The sequence below is a fragment of the Pangasianodon hypophthalmus genome, chromosome 24 (genome assembly GCF_027358585.1).
Source record: "Pangasianodon hypophthalmus isolate fPanHyp1 chromosome 24, fPanHyp1.pri, whole genome shotgun sequence".
In the NCBI taxonomy this organism is placed as follows: domain Eukaryota; kingdom Metazoa; phylum Chordata; class Actinopteri; order Siluriformes; family Pangasiidae; genus Pangasianodon; species Pangasianodon hypophthalmus.
Window position 1 is genome coordinate 1270133 of NC_069733.1, and position 21181 is coordinate 1291313.

The 21181-nt window shown below is 39.0% G+C and overlaps 2 protein-coding genes across 2 annotated transcripts in view; one reads left to right on the forward strand and one right to left on the reverse strand.

The window, feature by feature from the left end:
• The window catches only part of myo1ha (myosin IHa), a 24977-nt gene extending 10531 nt beyond the window's left edge, over positions 1 to 14446 (forward strand). The window contains exons 3-33 of the mRNA XM_053228819.1: positions 2021 to 2176; positions 2368 to 2483; positions 2753 to 2951; positions 3371 to 3451; positions 3752 to 3931; positions 4187 to 4285; positions 4383 to 4496; positions 4622 to 4693; positions 4911 to 5030; positions 5252 to 5319; positions 5708 to 5813; positions 6017 to 6097; positions 6390 to 6481; positions 7125 to 7219; positions 7544 to 7590; positions 7781 to 7861; positions 8501 to 8606; positions 8814 to 8931; positions 9111 to 9224; positions 9455 to 9531; positions 9629 to 9697; positions 9796 to 9880; positions 10455 to 10617; positions 10791 to 10874; positions 11420 to 11513; positions 11778 to 11833; positions 12011 to 12146; positions 12489 to 12559; positions 12994 to 13091; positions 13277 to 13376; positions 14075 to 14446. Of these exons, the coding sequence (XP_053084794.1) occupies positions 2021 to 2176; positions 2368 to 2483; positions 2753 to 2951; positions 3371 to 3451; positions 3752 to 3931; positions 4187 to 4285; positions 4383 to 4496; positions 4622 to 4693; positions 4911 to 5030; positions 5252 to 5319; positions 5708 to 5813; positions 6017 to 6097; positions 6390 to 6481; positions 7125 to 7219; positions 7544 to 7590; positions 7781 to 7861; positions 8501 to 8606; positions 8814 to 8931; positions 9111 to 9224; positions 9455 to 9531; positions 9629 to 9697; positions 9796 to 9880; positions 10455 to 10617; positions 10791 to 10874; positions 11420 to 11513; positions 11778 to 11833; positions 12011 to 12146; positions 12489 to 12559; positions 12994 to 13091; positions 13277 to 13376; positions 14075 to 14101 (3105 nt within the window). The 3' untranslated portion in view covers positions 14102 to 14446. The remainder of the gene's footprint in view (positions 1 to 2020; positions 2177 to 2367; positions 2484 to 2752; positions 2952 to 3370; positions 3452 to 3751; positions 3932 to 4186; positions 4286 to 4382; positions 4497 to 4621; positions 4694 to 4910; positions 5031 to 5251; positions 5320 to 5707; positions 5814 to 6016; positions 6098 to 6389; positions 6482 to 7124; positions 7220 to 7543; positions 7591 to 7780; positions 7862 to 8500; positions 8607 to 8813; positions 8932 to 9110; positions 9225 to 9454; positions 9532 to 9628; positions 9698 to 9795; positions 9881 to 10454; positions 10618 to 10790; positions 10875 to 11419; positions 11514 to 11777; positions 11834 to 12010; positions 12147 to 12488; positions 12560 to 12993; positions 13092 to 13276; positions 13377 to 14074) is intronic.
• An 11-nt stretch (positions 14447 to 14457) lies between these two features.
• On the reverse strand, positions 14458 to 18757 carry kctd10 (potassium channel tetramerization domain containing 10). The gene is made up of 8 exons (XM_026911376.3): positions 18670 to 18757; positions 18316 to 18460; positions 17257 to 17470; positions 16966 to 17135; positions 16681 to 16767; positions 16554 to 16606; positions 16255 to 16450; positions 14458 to 16136 (listed from the first exon to the last, which is right to left on the reverse strand). Exons 2-8 carry the CDS (start codon positions 18316 to 18318, stop codon positions 15918 to 15920), a joined length of 942 nt encoding a protein of 313 aa, XP_026767177.1. The 5' UTR covers positions 18319 to 18460; positions 18670 to 18757; the 3' UTR covers positions 14458 to 15917.
• Between the last annotated feature and the right edge of the window lie 2424 nt (positions 18758 to 21181).

The window sequence follows — 21181 nt, forward strand, 5'->3', positions numbered from 1 at the left end:
AAGACTGAGATTAGTTCTGACATCTCAAATGGGGACCTTCAATGATATTGTTCACCTGCCTCTTTGGCTTAGACCGAGGGGTGAGTGGGGGGTGGGGGTGTGTTGGGGTCGGTTCTGAGGGCATGATATGGATGGGGTGACAGAGATGATGTGTTTGTGTGTGTGGAACGGCTGAAATTATTGGCTGACAGGTGGGAGAAAATCACACTTGGCAATTATAGGCTTGGTGTAGTATTGTTACAAGTCGCAACCAAGGCAAACTCAAGCACACACACACACACACACACACACACACACACACACACACTGTTCTTGAACTTTGGGGTTCTGTAGTCCATATTACTGTGCTGCTCATAACAAGTCCCCATTGTTCGGCCGCAGGGCGCTCTAATTGGACACGGACCGTTACAGCACTATTTAGTCTCAAGAAGGCCTCATTTCAGAGGCTCTGATCAGACAAACACAGGGAACCTTCCCTCCTTCACTCCCTCCCTACCTCACACCCTTGCCCTCTCCTCTTTCTCCGTCCCTCCATCCTCCTCCCGCAGCCCAAATAGGCCAAATCTCCTCCTTTGTCCACAGACTGGCCAGTGTGAAATTCACTCTGACGTTAAATGTTTTCTAATGAATAAATTTTGAAAAGATATGCAGAGGGAATATATGTAATGGAATGTAGACTGCATTTTAAAAGCTTTTTCATTGTCCATCCATTTTTTTCTTCTTTTTTTTCCTGGGGAATTTACAGGACAAAAAACTGGCCTCTTTCAGAAGAGAGCTAATGAGGATTTGGTGTGTGAATTTGGAGTAGGAGCAGGATTTCAGGAGGGCTTTGATTCATCAGATTAGATTTAATGTTTCTCTTTTTTTCCTATTATAATTTGAAAGTCAAATAACTTGTGGTTCTCAGCATTGAGGGGAAAAGAAGACATGAAAATGAACAGAAGAAAGGACTCTAAGATATAAAAGAATGCAAAGAAAATGTTTTTTTCCAATATGTTGTAAAGGTTTCCCTTCCTACATGCTGCTATATTTAAAGTGGACTTCAAAAATATTATTAACTCAAAATAATATGAATACATATCCCAGAAAAAGAAATATTAAACTGAGAATGTGAGAAAATATAGTTTTTGAATGTTTTATTTTCTACTTCAATAAGCATGTGTAAAATTGTTGGCAAACAAAATCAAACATATCCATGCACTGTTTTGGAAATACATTCAATACAGTGTCTTGTGGACTTGCTTTAAACTTAGATCACAACAAAACAATCCCAACTGTCCCTGTGCTGAAGAGCCAGCCAGAGCTATAGTATTTTACAGTGTATTTAAAGACCGTTTTAAAGTATTTTAGAGTGTTTAAAGACTACTGAACTGGAGGTGATGTGATATGATCAGTGGGCATCTCTCCAGCAACTGAGAGCTTGTTCATATGAGATTCAGAGTAAATTATGCTGTCAATCACACAGACCTGAGTGGCTAGGTCATCGTAATTGGATATCTCATTACACCATATATACGACAGAAAGCCTTTCAAACATCCCTTAGTTAAACAGTGGGAGGTTATGCGGTTGGATTACCACAACTCAGTTTTGTATTTCTAAGAAACCGTCTTCTTGGTCTGAGTTGTATGATTACCACAGCTGTGTCAAAGTGCAAATGCATCAAGTTTTCTGTGCCATGGGTGAAAATTCAGGACAAATTCTGCATGTTCAGCTAATATGAATTTAATGCATTTCACTTGCAGAAATGTTTCCTCCAAGCAGATTTACAATACACCTGACATCCCAATCATGTGCAACTTTGGAGTAGATAAGTGAACTCCAATTATAATCCATGTGTGTCATATATATTTTAGGGGTTCTAATGTTTTTAAATTGGCTTCTCAGATATGTACAATAAAATTTATGAGCTGAATAAGGTGTCTAAGCTATGCAGTGCTGTGGATAGGAGTAGAAGAATCCTGTTCTAAACAGATTACATCCAAAGCATGAATCAGTCTTGCTCACTTCTCTAATTTGCAGAAAGGAAAAGGTAAGGCGCGTCAGTTGGATCTGGAGCGGGCGCTGACTGCCAGAGACAGAGTCGGTGTCCAGGACATGGTGCTGCTGGACGCCCACAACAGCGAGACAGCCTTTCTGGACAACCTGAAGAAACGCTTCTCTGAGGACCTGATATATGTGAGTTTGGGTTGACCTGAAAACTGAGAGCACTTAGAAAGCAGACTTTTCCTTTCACCTCTCTGTCTCTACTGACCATGAGCTGGGGAAAGTAGTTCGGATTAGATCACCGCTGTATCACTGCTTGTCTTAAAAATGTATAGTTATCCCATGATTTATGGTATCACCTCATTTTATTTATCTTTTTGAAGACTTATATTGGAACCCTTCTGATCTCAGTCAACCCATACAAAGAGTTGGACTTCTACAGCAAGAGGCACATGGACCTTTATATGGTGGTCAACTTTTATGAGCTTCCACCCCACATGTAAGTCTGTCTGTACTATTTCCATTGATACGCATGTCTTATGTTTCGTTATCCATAAAGATCCAAACATCTACTCTACATCTGTTACTGTAATATGCCAGTTGCACCAGACACACACATTCACATAAACAGGACATTGTAAAACAACGAATCACTCCATATGAAGTTTTTAAGGCAAAAGTGTCTCAGGTGTTCTTAAGACCTCAGCAGAACCCATCATGCAGCCACAATCTCCACCTCCTTATGCATTTATTTCCCCCTCATTGCAGCTATGCCCTGGCGGATAACGCCTACCAGACCATGCTAGCAGAGGCTAATAACCACTTCATTCTGATCTCTGGGGAGAGCGGGGCGGGAAAAACTGAAGCCACTAAGAAGATCTTGCAGTATTACGCCGTTAGCTGCCCCAGTAGCTCCCTGCTGAATTCCGTCCGGGACCAAATGCTCATGTCCAATCCTATCCTGGAGGTCACATCTACTATCATCGATACATTAAATATATAGTGTGTTTATATATTGTTATATATATATATATTATATAACATATATATTATATATAACTGTAGTTGTGAACTGCTACAACATGTGTTTAACAAAGTTGCCTGATATTAATCTTGAATGTAAATTAAAAATATACATTTGTCAGCAGATAGGATGAAATTTAGTCTTTGGGTGGACATGCTGTGAATTTATTTCTACTTACAATGCTAATGTAAATATACAGTAGGTTTCTAGGAAATTTGCTTGGCTATTTTATGTATACCTAAGCGTAATGAAGTACTTCCTATTTGGATAAGGTGAATTATTCTTATTAGAGAACTTAAAAGTATAGACTTGCAAGGGACTCTTCTTTATCATTTCATGAAATAGTTTAATTTTCCTGTCAGGCTTTTGGAAATGCCAAAACACTGAAGAATGACAACTCCAGTCGCTTCGGAAAGTACATGGACATTCAGTTCGACTGCCAGGTTGGAACTGGTTTTACAAATATATCTCACTATCTCAGTTTTTTTTTTTTTTGCTGCTCTATTAGAGATCACTGTTGCAATAAGATAAAATATATACTGACTGACAATAAATGAAGATGAGTAATAATATTCACCAAGTCCTGTTACATTTTCCTGTTGTCCTATTAACATAAAATCAGCTGCTGACAGTACAGTTTTACACGTACTGTAAAAGCACGCTACCGAGGGATTTGCTTTGATACTGCGGTTGCTTTATTTCCTACATTTGTAAAGTTAGAGCTCTGTCATTTGTTGTTGTAGGGAGATGCAGTTGGAGGTCACATCCTCAGCTATCTGCTGGAGAAATCACGTGTGGTCCATCAGAACCACGGCGAGAGAAATTTCCACATCTTCTACCAGCTGCTGGAGGGAGGAGACGAGGACCTGCTGAGACAGCTGGGCCTCGATAGAGACACACAACGTTACAACTACCTGCTACAAGTATAACAGATTGCTACACACACATGTCCACAGGGCATGGAAACAGCTTTTGGGGTCCATGTTCATCAATATTTTTTATTAATGTCAGTTGATCATTGTAAGGATTATTTATAGTGTATTTTAAGATATACAGCTATAGTGCTGGGGAAAGCTGACTGCTCAAATATTTAACAGAAGTACTGTAGAGATTTAGAATGAAATGTGTTGACATAGTGTCATATTTCTGATGTTTGCATTTTTGCTGGACTCCTGCAGGGTGAGTGTGCCAAAGTGAGCTCCATCAATGACAGGAACGACTGGAAATCAGTGAAAAACGCCCTCTCAGTCATGCACTTCGATCTTAGCGACATTGAGGTGAGAACATCACAGAAGTACAGCATGAGACAGCGTTTCAGGATATAATACTATATGTGTGTGTTTGTGTGTGCACTCAACGTCTGTGCATCTGTAGCATCTATTTGGAATCATTGCGAGTGTTCTCCACCTGGGGAACGTCCAATTCGACAGAGATACCAAAGGCAATGCTGTTCTCAACTCCAATGCTGAACTGCGCTGGGTATCGAAGGTATGATACTATCACACACAAACACGCACACACACACACACACACACACACACACACACACACACAGAGTCATGACTGGATATTTAGAAAAACATGATAATTAAAGGTTGCTGCTTTCTGTGCAGCTGACTGGAGTCCATGTGCAGGTTCTGACCGAGGCTCTGACCTATAGGAAGATTGAAGCTAGAGCAGATGAGGTAATACACCGACCTCTTACACATCTCCTTGGCTTTTATTAGGAGCTGGTGTTGGATTGAGAGGTGAATTAATCATGACTGTCCATTAGTCAGTCAGTGGAAGGTTTAAACTGAGATCACAGATCTTTCAGCAAACAAATGCTGAAATATTGTTCAGCTCAATTCAGCTCAATTAATGAGTTAATGTTATTAAAAGGAATAATTGTGCTTTGTCCAGGTTCTGTGTCCCTTCACTGTTGATCATGCCATCTACGCCAGAGACGCACTGGCCAAAGCCATTTATGGACGCACCTTCACCTGGCTGGTCAACCGCATCAACGAGTCTCTCGAGAATCAGGTCAGGAAAAAAAAGATGGTAGATTAAGGCTAATAAAAAAAAAAAAGCAGATTAAGGCTAATAAACTTTTAAAACTGTACCAAATATGGAATTATACACGGAGGTTTCTCAGATGTAATTTTAGTCCATGACAGAAATGAATAATTATTCAACCAAGTAGAGTGTTATTTTCAATCTGGGATTAATATTGATTCCGGTTTAATAAACTACACATTTTTCAGGACTCGACCAGAAAAACAGTTATTGGACTGCTTGACATCTATGGATTTGAGGTCTTCTACGTGAACAGGTACTTTTTTTTGTCCTGTGGCCAATAATAAAAATATATACAGACTGCAGCAACCTTAAATGGCCCCCAGTCAGAGTTATTACGCTGCTGAATATATTTCACAACACTGTCCATTATTAATGGTTAGCATGCTAATTAAAGCCCCAAGCAGTCCAGTTAGCACCTCGTACCTACCGCTGATACAAAGAGACACTTGTAGTGAAGGATGTGATCCTTGTACATGTGTGTCATACAGTGTATATTGTTTTACACCAAGATAAGAGCACATGGGTAAATTACATGGATCAAGTATGTTTTATATGCATGTGATCATGTCTACATGTTCACAGCTGCCTATCTGTGTTTATATTAATGTGAGTGTGTGTGTCTATACATGGCTGTGTTTCAGTTTTGAGCAGTTTTGCATTAATTATTGCAATGAGAAGCTCCAGCAGCTGTTTATCCAGCTCACACTGAAGGCTGAACAGGAAGAGTATGAAGCCGAGGGCATCGAGGTAACACAAGTCCATTCTTGTTAACCACTGCCAAGGGCAATACGTTACAGCCCATCATATCTTTAACAGAAATATCTAATACGAGATGAATCAGAATTATAGGACTAGTGTGTCATCCCGAATTGGACAAATGCTAACATCATATTATACTACTGATAATAAATGTACAATTTGCTTATTTTGTGTGTATATGTGTGTCTCAGTGGGAACCGGTACAGTTCTTCAATAATAAAATCATCTGTGACCTGGTGGAGGAGAAGCACAGAGGGATCATCTCAGTACTGGTACAGAAACTGCAATAGTTCTGTTTCTTCACTTACATTCCGTAACAGCACACTGGACTCAGTTTTTTGGTAAACTAGGGTTAAACTGGCTGAAAGTGGACCAACATTAGAGCCACTGGTGTGTTATGTCAGTTGTTCTACTGAGGGATTGAACATTTGAACGGTACCTTCTCAAATTAGGCTGATCATCTTCAAAGCCCTTAATGAGCTTCATCAGGTGTGTGTGTGTGTGTGTGATAGTGGGAATAGAGCCATGGTTTAATCTCTTCATCCCTGTTGTATTCTTATTTAGGATGAGGAGTGCTTGATGCCAGGTGATGCGACAGACCTTACCTTTCTGGAAAAGATGGAGAAGAAAATGGGCAACCATCCTCACTTTATCACGTGAGTCAAAATAAAACACCTTTTACTGTTGTCTGAGGATTTACTTCCCATCCCCAAACACTTACCTTAAAAACCTAATGCAAAGTGTATGTCCTGTCTTTTATGTGCAGTGCATTTTGATAGATCTAATGGCTAGGCTTGTTTGAATTTTCCACAAGCAGGCCAATATACTGTACACTGAAAACTACAGTTAAAGAATTATTGACTGAAATGTCTATTTTTTTTAAACAAACTGTGAGTGATTAGCTTTTACGCTGTCAGGGACAGTGTAGAAACTGAGCTATGTCTCATCATTCACATTTCAGCATTGCGTTAATGATTTCTCTTGCTTTCTAGCCAGGTATTTGGGAAGAAACATTCCCTAACTGTAATGTTCACAGCTAGTAACATGGCTAGTAGGCCATGATGTTGCCTTGCTCACTCTCTCTCCTAGCCCAATATATATTTTAAGTTATCCAGTTTTTCCACTTTCCACAAGGGCCCTAGGTCAGGACCATTTCGAACAGTGGAACAAAGTCATCAGTATTGTTCAGCTATTGTCCTGTAGAGTGTAGTTCCAGTTCTACTCTAACATGTATAATATAATCGGATTAAGACCTGGACCATGAATGCTGATATCAGTAATTTTCTAACTGAATAACAGACAGAAGTTGGCTGATAAGAAAACCCGCAGGACTCTGGAGAGAGGTGACTTCCGTCTGCTTCATTACGCCGGCGAGGTGACTTACTGCGTCGTGGGTAAGACATGTCACATTAAACACCCCTTCTAAAAAACTAAAGAATTATTATTAATATTTCAGTGCATTAAATTCATCCTGCATCAAAAACATAAATGTACTTTTTTATTTTTAACCACTATGTGAAACTCCAGCTCTGTTCTTTCACCTCCTGTAGTTGAATTACAGTTAAAGTTAGCTAAAGTAGCGCTCTAATATGTCTTATTTAAATAAGAGTACTGATCCCAAACCCAAGTTTTTTTTTATTTCAGACTTGCTTTCTCTCTCTTGGCTCCTTGACCTCTTTGCATTAAAGCGATTTGATTCCTCTTACAATTTTTGACAGGCTTCATTGACAAGAACAATGACCTGCTGTACAGGCACATTAAAGAGGTGAGTGCAGAGAGAATTCAGCCTGGCTCCGCCCACTGCACAGCATACATTATACAGGAGCTGACCTCAGTAAAGACATACTGGAATCTGCTCTTTTACATATATGTGTGTATGCATGCGCACGTGTTTGTGTGTGTTTGTGTGTGTTTGTGTGTGTGTGTGTGTGTGTGTGTGTATTTGTGTGAGACAGGTGATGCGGCAGTCAAAGAACTCTATAATGCAGCAGTGTTTCTCCTCTGATGAGCTGGACAGCAGGAGAAGACCTGAGACGGTGAGACACTGACAGGTGTGATGAATGAGACACAGCCAATCAGAAAGCAGTTTTAAACCTATGACCAGTGATGGACTTGGATTTTTGGATCAGGAGCCAAATGGTTTTACCAGCATATACCATTATTACTACATGATGATGCTATAAAAAAATTCTTTTTAAGCAGCAAGGTGTTTTCTAGCATTACAGATCTGGTGTTCTGTTCTCTACAGCATGGATTAGGCCAACTGGTAAAGTGAGTGTTCAGTATTTCTGAACTGGAATGGGTGCCATGGAGCTGCTTTCTGAGCATCATATACTGATCTAGCCTTGATTCCCTCCAGATATTTAATAATATTACAGTATATGTAAAAGTGTAGTGCAAAATATTTTCAAAATACACTTAAACTTGTGAATCATTATTGTCAGTCTGTTAAACAATATTATGATTGAACTTTTGCTCATTGCTTATTGCTTTTGCTCCAAGTGTAATAGGACTGTGATTGTGTTTCTCTGATATAGCTGCCTCTGTGTTGTTCACTGACAAATAAAATCAGCTCCATAGCTATTGGATTGAAGCAAAAGAATTATTTCAAAACAAATGAAACTGGATCAGAGTGAACTAAATCAGTCTGAATGTGAATGTGAATGTGAACGCAGGTGGCGACTCAGTTTAAGAACAGTCTGCAGGGACTGACTGAGATCCTGATGGCTAAAGAAGCCTGGTACGTTCGCTGCCTGAAATCCAACGACAACAAACAGTCAGGTGAGACAACACACACACACACACACACACACACTTTAATTTATGCAGTTCCCTATCTGTGTGAAATAGTCAGTGCTTCCTAGAGAGAATGTTAAGATTCAGATTTTACTGAATGCATAGGTAATGGTTTTATTTCTAATTGACATTATTATAAAGAATATAACAATTAGATGTTTACATTAGATGTCACACTCTCTGTCTGTCTAGGAAGGTTTGATGATGTGCTGGTGAGGCACCAGGTGAAGTATTTGGGTCTGATGGAACATCTAAGAGTCAGACGGGCCGGTTTTGCATATCGGAGGAGATATGAGGAGTTTCTGAAGAGGTATAATTATAATATTGTGTTCATTTTCAACACAGTGGGGTTTTCATACATTTTTCATAAATCTACAATCGTTGGCCAGTATGTGTCAAGCAAATCAAAATGATAGTGTTTCAGATAATAATCTTTTTCAGCATGTAATGACGTTGAGACACTCAGGTGTGTTTATGGTGATGCTGCAGGTATAAACCTCTGTGCCCTGATACCTGGCCACACTGGAGAGGAGTTCCTGCTGAGGGAGTGGAGAGACTGGTGCAGCACCTGGGCTACCAGCCTGATGAGTACAAGATGGGCAGGTATCTCACACACACACACACACACACACACATTGTATTGGTGTTTGATAACTCATGAAGTAAAAACAGGTCTTGGTAGTGGACCAAAAGTTTATGGGCTAATTATTGTTACAGCTAATTATTAATATGTGCTTTTAGACTGAAACTGGGTAACTGTGACTTGTAAACAGAGAAATAATGAAAGTAAAAAATAAAAACATAGTGATTTTATTCCCGTCTGCTGTTTGCAGGACTAAAATCTTCATCCGCTATGCCAGGACACTATTTGCCACTGAGGATGCCTATGAGATCTGTAAACATGAGCTGGGTCAGTAGAGTAAGAGTTCAGTGAGACGATAGACAGCCTCAGCATGTGAGATTTCTGATATTAATTTTATGAACATTTGAGTATGTCTTTGTTGTAGTTGCAAAGATTCAAGCAAAGTACAAGGGTTACCGGACTAGAGGAGAGTTCAAAAAACAGAAAGAAGCAGGCAAGTCATTTCATTTCATTTCAGATATTTCCTAAAAATGGACAGTAAATGTAAATTCTAAATCTTATTGGACATGACATAAATATTCTTACCATCAGCTACTAAAATTGAAACATGCTGGAGAGGAGTTCAGGCTCGGAAAGAGAGAGAGAGACGAGCCTGGGCTGTCAAAGTCATCAAAAAGTAAGTGACACACAGGGCTGTGTAATGAAATGGACATCCAAGGAAATTTACTTATATGTGAGCAACTCTAGTGAATAATCAGGCTGATATTGAGAGTGACTTGCTCTTCCTGAGTCACGACAATTTCAAAAGGTGTCCGGATTTTACGCTGATCTTAAATTATTATCTTCCCAGTTTATCTTCTGCTGCGGAGTGTGTAAAAGTCAAGTAAAAATCATCAGCTCTACTCATAGTCCAGTCATGGTTGCTTAAATTTAAAATCATAAAAGTGGGGAGATGCTAACTGTCTTGTGAAAATCTTGATGTCGAGTGGATCTGGAGTCATCTGGATCATTGGTCATGAATCTGATTTGTGAACATAGTAATCCAGGACAAAACATTTGTGAAATCTGTCTTTATATTAAGGTAGACAACATGTACAAATCCTGTATTGTGGCCCATGCATTAGCTGATAAAACCTGCTTCTGGAGAGTTTACTGTAATCTGATTCAGGTTGGCTGGATTAGTGTTAGATTAGAAGAATTAGAGTTTTGGAGTTTGATGTGTGATTGAATTTGTTTTTGTGTTTTTATAGATTTATTAAGGCTTACTTGACACGTGGTGAGGCAAAACCCACAGATAACTCAGAGTACCTGGCGTTTGTCAGACAGAGCTACCTCAAACGGCTGAAAAATAATCTACCAAAAACAGTTTTGGATAAAACCACATGGCTCACACCTCCACCTGTAATGAGAGAGGTAATGATATATCACACTGTACTGCATTACCATGTCTTAATACTGTATTACTAATCTTCATCCCTTTATGTAAATGAGTGTAGCTTAGTTTAATGCTTCTTATATCCTTTTTATTAACGACATGATCAGCAGTCAGACTGTTTTAATCCTGTCTTCTCTTCTTGTCCTTGTAGGCGTCGGAGATGCTGCGGCGGCTGCACACACGCTGGTTAGTGAGGAAGTACGTGCGAGGGATCACACCTCAGAGGAAAGCTCAGGTAATAGTAATAATAATAATAATAATAATAACTTTATTTATATAACACATTTCATACATTTTTCATGCAGACTGTCAAATTGTATTAAATTGACAAATTGGCAAGTTGACAAATAATTAAACATTTTAAAATATCTAATTAAATAAGTAGGTCTAACATGATGATATAAAGTACAGAAATAAGTGAAAGTAAAAGATGAACAGTGTTTCAGTTATTATTGAATAGTAATGGTAGAATTAAATTCTAAAGTAAAATGATGGGCTTGCTGTGTTACTGGAATAAGTTCAGTAAGACACCACTTAAAAGCTTAGTTTAAATTAAAACTCAATTTGTAACCCAGCCTGTCGTCTCCACCATGAACTCCATCACTCGTAAAACAGGTCACAGGTCTAGTGTAATTTTGGACAGTGGTGATTTGGTGTGGAGTGACAACACAACCCTGTTCCCTATGATCATTTTCAAACATGTCTCCTGATGACATCAAGAGGTGTCTGCTCATAATGTTTATAATGTTAATAATGTGATGATGACTTTGCTTCTGCTAGCTGCAGCTGAAGGTGGTCACCAGTGCCATCTTTAAAGGGAAGAAGGAAAGCTACCCTCAGAGTGTGGCTGTGCCTTTTGTGGACACCAGGATCAGTCAGTACATTACACATCATCACCCTCATCACCACCATTAGTGTCATCATCATCATCTTTATTATGTATTTTCAGAATCTCAAAAGTATTATGGTTCTACATCATGTGAACTTTCTCTCTAATTGCTGAGATGATTTTAATTTTGCAGTGTTTCTGTACACACTCTGGTTTATTCAGTGTAAATCAGTGCTCTGTACTGAGCAGGTAATCCTGAGAGTTTGACACTGTTATCTTTTTAACATGGTGTCTTGTGTCTCCCTGAAGGTGAGCAGGACATTAACGAGCGTGTCCTGCAGGCAATAACACAGGAACGCATAAAGGTACATCACACTGCCTATGGAACTGAAACAAGGCGTATTAGGATCGCCAAATCCAAACAGAGCAAAGAAAAATCATCACCTTATCTTTATCCGCTTTGCCTCTTTATCTGCTCATCCATTTCTATCTGTTTTCTCTGGTTTTGCTCTGGTGTTGCTCTGGTGTTTCTGTCTCTGCAGTACAGTGTTCCTGTGGTGAAATATGACCGGAACGGGTTCAAGCCTAGACCCAGGCAGTTAATTCTCACCCAGGTTGCACTTCATGTCGCAGAAGAGGCTAAGATCAAACAGACAGTCCAGTATGTCTCACTCAAAGGTGAATTATGAACCATCACATTCTGTATTGGCCACTTTTCTTTTTTACTTTATTTATACTCTTGCTAAACTAGGATGTTTTTTATTATCAGAGTTTGCTTTAAATTACTCGGTCAGTGGAGGCTCCCACTGAAAATGTTTTTAGGGATACAAATGAAAGTAATACATCACATATAAATGCTAATCAATGCTTTTAGATGACCAGCTTATAGAAATTGAATCATGGTAGCAGATCACCATTAGCCCTAATTTGTTGTTAGCAAATTAAATCTAGTGTTAACAGTCAGTTGTTTTAGTGCGTTCTGTTGGTGTAGCTGTGTTGTGGTGTCACTGTGTTTTGCAGGTATTTCTGTCAGTAACCTGGGAGACACTTTCATGATCCTCCACGTGGTGTGTGATGGCCCCAAACAAAAGGTACCAAGATTGGATTGAGTGTGTAGACATTATTCCTAGCATCACTAGCTAGTTCACAAAAAAATGACCAAACTAATAAAAAAATAAAATTTAATGTAAGAAAGGAAAAGGCAGGACATTTTTACTTCCTGTTTACTGCTAATGCTTTTCAGCAGATGACTGTAGTGTAACTTCTGATCAAACTACCTTAGTGTTTGCTAATGCAGTCTCCATTGTACAGACGGTAATCTCTGTAAAGTCTCCTAAACATTAAATCAGGTCCAAATCCATTCACTCCATTTGTTGGACTTACTGCTAAACTGTAGACATAATCTGTAGTAAAAAGACTATTTATTATGACAATATCAACATTGTTTATTATATTCTTAATATAAAAGTTATTACATAATATATAGTTTGAGATTTAGCTTTAAGACAGTCCTGTCCTGCATTAGGGAGATCTCGTACTTCAGTGTGATCACCTCTATGAAGTTTTGACCAAACTGAGCGTGCTGGCAAAAAAGCAGAACGCTATCAATGTGCTTCAGGCAAGGTGAGAAGATTCACTAATGATTCATTCACTGATCTTCAATGTTCACTATTTCACAAATAATTCATAAAAAATTTGTTACGAGAGTTATTACATCTAACCCTAACCCTGTTATACAAACTAAACTACCCGTGATCTGTGCTCTGTAATGTATCCAGCTAATGGTCTAATATTTGATCCTATTTAAGTATTAAGTTTGAGATCAATGGCGGTAAGGAGAACTTTGTGGACTTCAGCACTGGACCGGAAGCCACAGTGTACAAGGACAAAAATGGCCATCTGATGGTGGTGAGTGAAAACTGCCTCTTTACACTGGTTTAATAAACATCACTCTGACCTACCCAAGTTTAAATTACAAAATCTGATTACATCTGAATCAGGCGTGTTAAAGGTAAAACCCAACCACTGGCTTATAGTATATACACTCAGAGCTAATAATCAACATGATTTAGTGTCGTAATTAACGTTTGCGGAAAACATTAATTGGAAAAGAATCATAAAAATTTCAGTATGGGTCTCAGTATTTGCGCTTAGAGTCCTGAGTTCAAGTGATTTAACATTTATCCACATCGGTGTTGAATTATGAATCCTGATTGGTCAGAAGGTGTTGATTAATTTTCTATAACAGCAGCTCTGAGAGTAGCGTAGCTGCAAATCACAGGTTTATATTAATGCACTTGCTCTAATACGTTATCATTTCTATAGTAACAGCTCACAACTATAAGAAGTTAAAAAGTATGTGTAGTTTTTAAATAAATTTAAAACATGTAATCATTGGCAAGTTGCTGTGGATTAACACATTTGAAGGCATGTTGTTTTATTTAACTTTATTCTTTACTTAGTAAAATATTATAATTGATGTTAATATTACAGACAAACCTCAGTTAATTTTAATATTATTTATGGTTTATTAATGCTGATGTTCATAGTTTGTAAATGTTAGTTAAGGGAATTTTAACGTAAAGCATTAATCTTGTTTACTTTAGGTCACACCAAGGCTGAGGTCCCGATGATGTGAGTAGTGAGGAAGACCAGCTTCTGCTGTCCCATATACACATCTAGTTCAGCTCTGGAAGGACAAAACTATTCTTCAGGTTTTTTTAAACTGATTTTAATTCAAAGCACTCATCTTTATTACGATCAGATGTAGCTGGCTTACATACAAGCAGATTTGTTTCAGTGGTATGTTCAGTGGTTCCTGTTCTTCAGTCCCCATTTAAAAATCAGTTCATAAATTACAATCAGTTTTTAAACAGCTTTGAAAATGTTGTCACTGGTTTCCTGAAGCCGTAACACAAAGCCATATTTACGATAAGGTTTTATACTTAAATGTACAAAATACAGAAATAAAAGACAAACACAGCAAAGATTCTGGTCTTGGAAAATTTGTAGAAATATTTATTTGCAATAAGGAGTGTATAAATATAATTGTATGTAAAACATTTCTTAAATCATGTGCACATCTGTACAAACATCTCTACAGTATACAGATTACATAAATGTGCCTTTAATAAGACTAATGACAGAAAAATGTGACTGCACAAACACACACACTAAACAAGAGACATAGTTTAACTGAAATTATATTGAACAGACTTCGCTGATCTAGGATCAGCTTTCATACTGTAGCGAAAATAATACAGAGCTTGCTGATTCTGGATCAGTAATGTTACTGCTGATCCCGGACCAGTTCTACACTTTCAGTATAAACTCTACTGGTTATGTGAAAAGCACAAGCTGATCCTGGATCTGTGATCTTGTGTTAAGCAACAGAGCAGGACCCTGTCCTGTATGGGGAAAACGACAATGCTCCTTCAGCAGAGTTTACAGTTACCTTGCATTACTGAATCACGCACACTCAGCACTTCATCTGGGTTTCACTCAGCAGACCCACAGAGAGAGGCGATGTTACCTGCCTGCCACTAATTAATTAAACAGCACATGGTGAAATGATCTACGCTTTTCCTCCTGTAATCCACCACATCACAAGTACGTATCACCAAGTATCGCTGACATGATTTATAGGGGTAGTTATTGCTCAACGTGACCACAGCCTGCTTTCTAAAGGCGCAAAACGAGCACAGTACTGCCCTCTGGTGGACAAACAGTCACACTATCTTCTTTCCCTCCATCTCTACTCTCAGTACATCAATAGCAAGAAACACAAATCTATCAGTACAGAGACACTAGTCATGCAGAATCAATGCTCAGAAGATCAGTAATTGTAGGAGCAGTTAATACACGACACACAGTCCGTCTCAGACATAACGCACACAATACACAACCTGATAAAAGCTAACACTGTCCATTTTAGAGCTCTAACTGCAGCAATGTTTGGTGCTGACGTTTAAACAAAATCACAACGCTGAGCGCCATAGTGCTGATTTTAGGACTCCTGACTGCTGCTCACGTCATCACTATTCAAATACACGCCGTTCTGCATCAGTTCAAAATGAACTACATTCGTTAAGACGAGCAATACGCTGGCATGGAAGAGAAAGAAAGCAACCTGGCATCAAGTATCAGCTTCAGACCATATTTTAAAACCTATAAGGAGTGGAAATGGATCTCAGAATTCAGCGATTGCTATATGCGTCTCTCTCCCTCCCTCCCTTTCTTTCTCTCTCCCTCCCTCCCTTTCTTTCTCTCTCCCTCCCTCCCTTTCTTTCTCTCTCTCTTTCTTTCTTTTCACTGTGTGAATGCTTGGCCAGCACTGTGATCCCTCACAGGGAGAGAGAGAGAGAGAGAGAGAGAGAGAGGGAGGGAGGGGTGGAACTGGGTGATTAAGGCACAGGGGTTGCAGGTCAGAGGTCAAACGAGGATTAGAGGTCACTGGTGGTGATGTGTGCGGTCGTCAGGTCGCTTGACATGGATCCTGCGCACACGGTCGACACGTTCACGCTCCTCGTCCTCGTCCAGGTGGTGCGAGCGTCCTGCAGCGCCCCCTGTCGCCTCCAGCAGCGCGTTGTCGGGCCCGCGGCCGTCCTGACACTCGTACAGCAGGATGTTCAGTGTCTCCTCATAGATCCGTGCCTCGGGGAACTCCACCTGTGTTATAGCAGGGACACCATTTCAGATTTTAATTCAGTAGAAAATACCCGAGCAATGGGTCGCTACGTCACACTGCTGTATAAACACAAGGTGAGATTTTGTTCCTGCTCGTTACCTTGGTCTGCTTCTTCTCAGTAGCGTAGACGATGGAGGTGCAGCACACCTCCGCGATCTTCCTGCCCTGACCGTAGAACGACCAGCAGCAGATCTCATCTCCGATCACGTCTTTAATGAAGAGCACACGCCCGTTAAAGCGCAGAGAGAGCTTATCGAACAGCTCGATGTTCTTCAGCATGTTGTCGTCCGAGTTACTGGAGACAGTGAGATCAGGTTTAATATCAGGGTTTACATGGACCTTATCCTGAATCATTACTCTGAGAGAAACATTCACATAATCGTCATGCTCACTCTCACCTGGTGTAGGAGTATTTATTGTTGCTTCTGTTGTACAGGAGTTTAACGGTAGGCTGTAAACAAACAGATCTAATTAAATTACTGTTTTCCACGGCATTGAAAAGAAATAACAGGTGACTCGTTGTACCTTATTTGACGTGGCAATGAGTTTCTGTTCTTCTTTAGGTGATGTCACTAAGGGCACTTTGCAGAAGGGCTCATAGGCATCTTTGTTCTAGAAGAATTTTTATAAATAATTAAAAATGAGAGAATTGAAGCTGTACAATGTGTTCTACTGACACACATAAATTCAGCAGTTTATTTTAAATAATGAATTACAGCTCAATATGTGTGTGTTATATAGATGTGTTGTACGCTGGTGAGTTTGCATGAAATATGCGAGTGTGTGTGTGTGTGTGTGTGTGTGTGTTACCTGCAGTGCGGCCTGACACTCGTCCACTAAACCCTGCACCAGGTAGTACTTGGCTTCAGCCAGCAGCTCCTCTGTCTCTCTCCTGCTCTCAGGCAGAGGCACCACGCCGTCACGCAGGTAGTTCAGCACAGTGCCGAAGTGTTTCCCGCATCGGTCAATCAGGATCCAGCCTACAGGGGGAAACGCGGAGCATACGAGAGCATCACCTCCTCTGTAAGCACGTAACTGATGGATTTCATCATGGAACTGCCATGTGTGTGAAGATGTGGGTGTTGGAGTACAGAAGAGTACCTTCGCTGTCGGTGAGCACCTCCATGCGGCCGCTGAACATGGCCTTCAGCATGGTGTCCTGCTTGGTGAGGGTCTGCATGGTGGTGTAGTAAAGAGCTCCACCCACGTTCAGCTTCACGTACTTGGAGCTCGGACTCGACCCCTTGAACGAGGTGGTCCGGGTCGTAGCAGCCGGCACAGCCGAGCTCACAGCACTCTCTCCTGACATCTCTTCCTGTTACACACACACACACACACACACACACACACACACACACACACACACACGGTGATGACTACAGAGGAAACCTGAGCTATAATCTGGCCAGATGAGATAAGAGGGGAGAGGCGGGAAGTATTAACATAAACATGGCACTGCTGTTAAAGGTTCTCTCATTCCATAAAGTGTAACTACATTACAACACAAATACATTTTATACATGTTTGACCAAAAAAAGATGCTAAACATGTCTACTGTCAATAACACATCACAATACATCACATTAAAGATAAGATATATAGTTTATAAGTTAAACATTTAAATGTGCTCTGGTTACAGAGCTGTTAATCCAAACAAGTTACCAAACTGCGTCGCGAAACCCTTGTTTTGTTCAATTTATCCATGTAACCACCCGTATTCCGACAAGCCCCGCCTCCTGCGCGCGGACAGACCCGTGCGTCAGAGCCGTAACCTGTTCGCTGATTGGATAGTTCCGTGTCACGTATTAACTATTAGCCAATCCTCACCTAGCAGGCGGGATTTGTTGAAATACAGGTGGAAGAAAAATAATAAAAAGCAACAAAATTCAGATAATTATCCAGTACATAATTCATTATTAGCTACAGAAGCGCTTTTAAACGTGTCACTGAACAAAACAATTAAAAAGAGCAGAAAACTGTCGCTGTGAGTTAAACCGCTAATGAACTCAAACGCAGCTGCTGCTAAGCAGCCTGGCGAAAGTCTTACACTAACATTAAAACTAAAACACTTATACACAGATATACAATGCTACCGTAATCAAATGATAACATGGTCACTGGTAATACTGTTAAATAAAGGAAAAAAACATGGTATTTTACCATAGAAATCCTTCCCGACGCTTTCGGGCCTGGAACCTGCCTAGGATTAATCACTTCCGGTTAGAGACTGCGCATGCGCACAAAGCCGCATTCTTCAGCGGCGACGTTTGTCTTCACCGCGGTGACGTCATCATGATACAGATTTCTTTAATTTAGAAAAAAAAAATCCTCGAAATTGTGAACAGCAGGTCTTTTATTACAATACACATTAACGTGAACAATTTAACTGTTACTTAATCACTCACCTGCGTGAAGAAGAAAACAGCAAAACTATTTAATTTCATTTATTTAATTACGGTTTCTTTACATGACCAAAGGGAAATGCTAAATTCTTCATCTCTTGTCTATACTTACTTTTTTATATTTACGTTATATTCCTTCATTTAGCGTCCCACAGCTCCAGGGAGCCCGGATTGTCTGTATGGAGTTTCACATGCTCACACTGCCTCTGTGTGTGTGTGCGTGTGTGTGTGTGTGTGTGTGTGGGGACATGGATACACTGCGGATTTACCCTGACAAAGTAGTTATCGATATATAAATATAAAAACTAAATTATATATATATATAAAAGCTGTATATTTTCTAAGTAATAATATAAGTAATGAGCTATTAGGATGTTTAACGAAATCAAACCTGTTTCTACACGGAAGATTTTTTGAGATGCACCAATTAAGAATTTCTAATAGACGCAAATCTTTCCTGCACAAATGACGCTCTCGGTAAAGGGAAAGGTAACCAATATCTTTCTTTTGCTTCATTATTGAATTAAAAGCGAATGTTAATTGCAATACATACTCAAACAATACAAATAATTAAATAAAGAACAGTAATTTTACTGACTGCTGATTTGTTCCAAATATGGTACCTAATATTTTAGAAATATTAAATCAAATGTATAAATCTGTTATCAGAGTTCTGCATGTAACGAAATGTTATGTGCTTTATATGTACTTTATACTGTGTATGTGACTTAGGAGTTCCAAACGATGTGCTTTTTATGTACATCTGCCACTTGTTTCTACCCGGAGCAATTTGTTAGATGCACAAGTGAAGGATTAGTAGTCATAGCAAATTATATGATTTTCCATCCTTTTTTTAAAATAAAGAAATTCATTTTTTAAGGAAATGTACTGTGCTTACATAAATTTCTAACGTAGATTTTAGTTTTGATCTCACTTACTAGAGAAACAAATCATGTTTTTCTGTATTTTGTATTAACCCGCATATACTAGCTAACATCAAGCTATTAAGATCGGTTTTAAAAAAAAAATGAGCGATATATTTTACATTTAGTATAATTTGTACATAATATGTTATGCAACTATATATTACACGAGTAAATATTTATAATCAGTTCCGAATGTTAAGCTTTTTACACACGTATGCCTTCGAAAAGCTAATTCAAAACAGTTTCTAACCGGAAGATTTTGTGAGACGCACCAGTTAGAAGCGGGTTATATTCTGTGTAAATAATTGTTGTTTTTAAGAAAAGCAGTAATTATTAAGATCACTATGTACGCAGCGCTAATTTAAATTACAAGATAGAATTTAATTACATATTTATGTGAGATGACAATATTCGTTACCAATAAAATAATATAAAGTATAAACGTTTGATATATTTATGCTTTGATATGTTTAACTAAAACGTGGAATTTGATTAAATGTTGACTCTAAAAACCTTTGCGGAGCTCCAACGTCGTTTACAAACATTTGTTTTTACACACGTAGAAAGCGCAGACGTTTATTTAACACAAATCTGTTTCTACCCGGAATATTTTGTAAGATGCACAAATGTAGGCTTCTTCGCGGATTGTTTTCCTACCCGTATTTAGACACAGACCGCCTCCTGCGCCCTGATTGGCTGATTAGACTTAAAGCCCCGAGAGAATTTTAGTGGGTTTTATGGTTACAGTTTATTCAAACTGAGTTTGTTACAAGAAGAATCACAAAGAATACGCACAGTACTGTTTATATTTTAAGGGATATTGGACTGGTGAATAACAAATATGTAAGGAAAACAGAATATAAGAAAAACGTAGTTTAAATGTTGAGAGCTGTAATTTACACTCCAGTCCAGTAGGTGGCGGTGATGCACCTTAACGCTGGATGTCAACCGCCTCAATCTGAAGAAGAAGATAGAAAGCATTTATTTTATTTAAATCAGGGGTGCAAAGTAATTTACTGAATGGTATTTATTCATGGCTACAAAAAAAAAAGCACAAAGTTAACAGTGAAAACAAGAGATTACAAAACAGCTGGAAACAAAACGACTTTTTTTCATTTGCCAGAGCAAATACATCAGCCTCATATGTCAAGAGACTGCTGCAGTAATTAATAAAGTTAATATCATGAGACTTTATGAAACAAATCATAGGCAAAACAAAAATACTGAGCATGTGAGAGGGCAGAGAAAGTGCAGCAGCTGGAAGCTCTCCTGCAGAAGGCAATTTTTATCAGAGCAAACAAGCAGCAGAAATGTACTTTACTAGAGTTAATAAAGCAGCGACGCTTCCAACCACTGAACATGAAAAACCTTTCGGGAATTCATGAAAGAGTCTTTAACTAAAGTGGATTTGAAACCCTTAAAAAATGACAGTTCAATTTAGGATTATATTAATTTGTCTAATTACCTTTTTCCTTCTTATAAGGGGGTGAGGGGGAATATAAAAAGTGTTATAATTCCATCACTGTTCTATTGGCTGAATCCCTTAAATTACACCTGAATGTGTGTGTGTGTTTGTTTGCTTATTTTTTCATATTAGTATTTTGGATAATGCTGCATTTTGCATCAGTAATATTTTGGGCCCTGAGGTGGTCTGATGTGGTCTAATGGCCCCCACTGAAAAACATTTGGACACCCCGC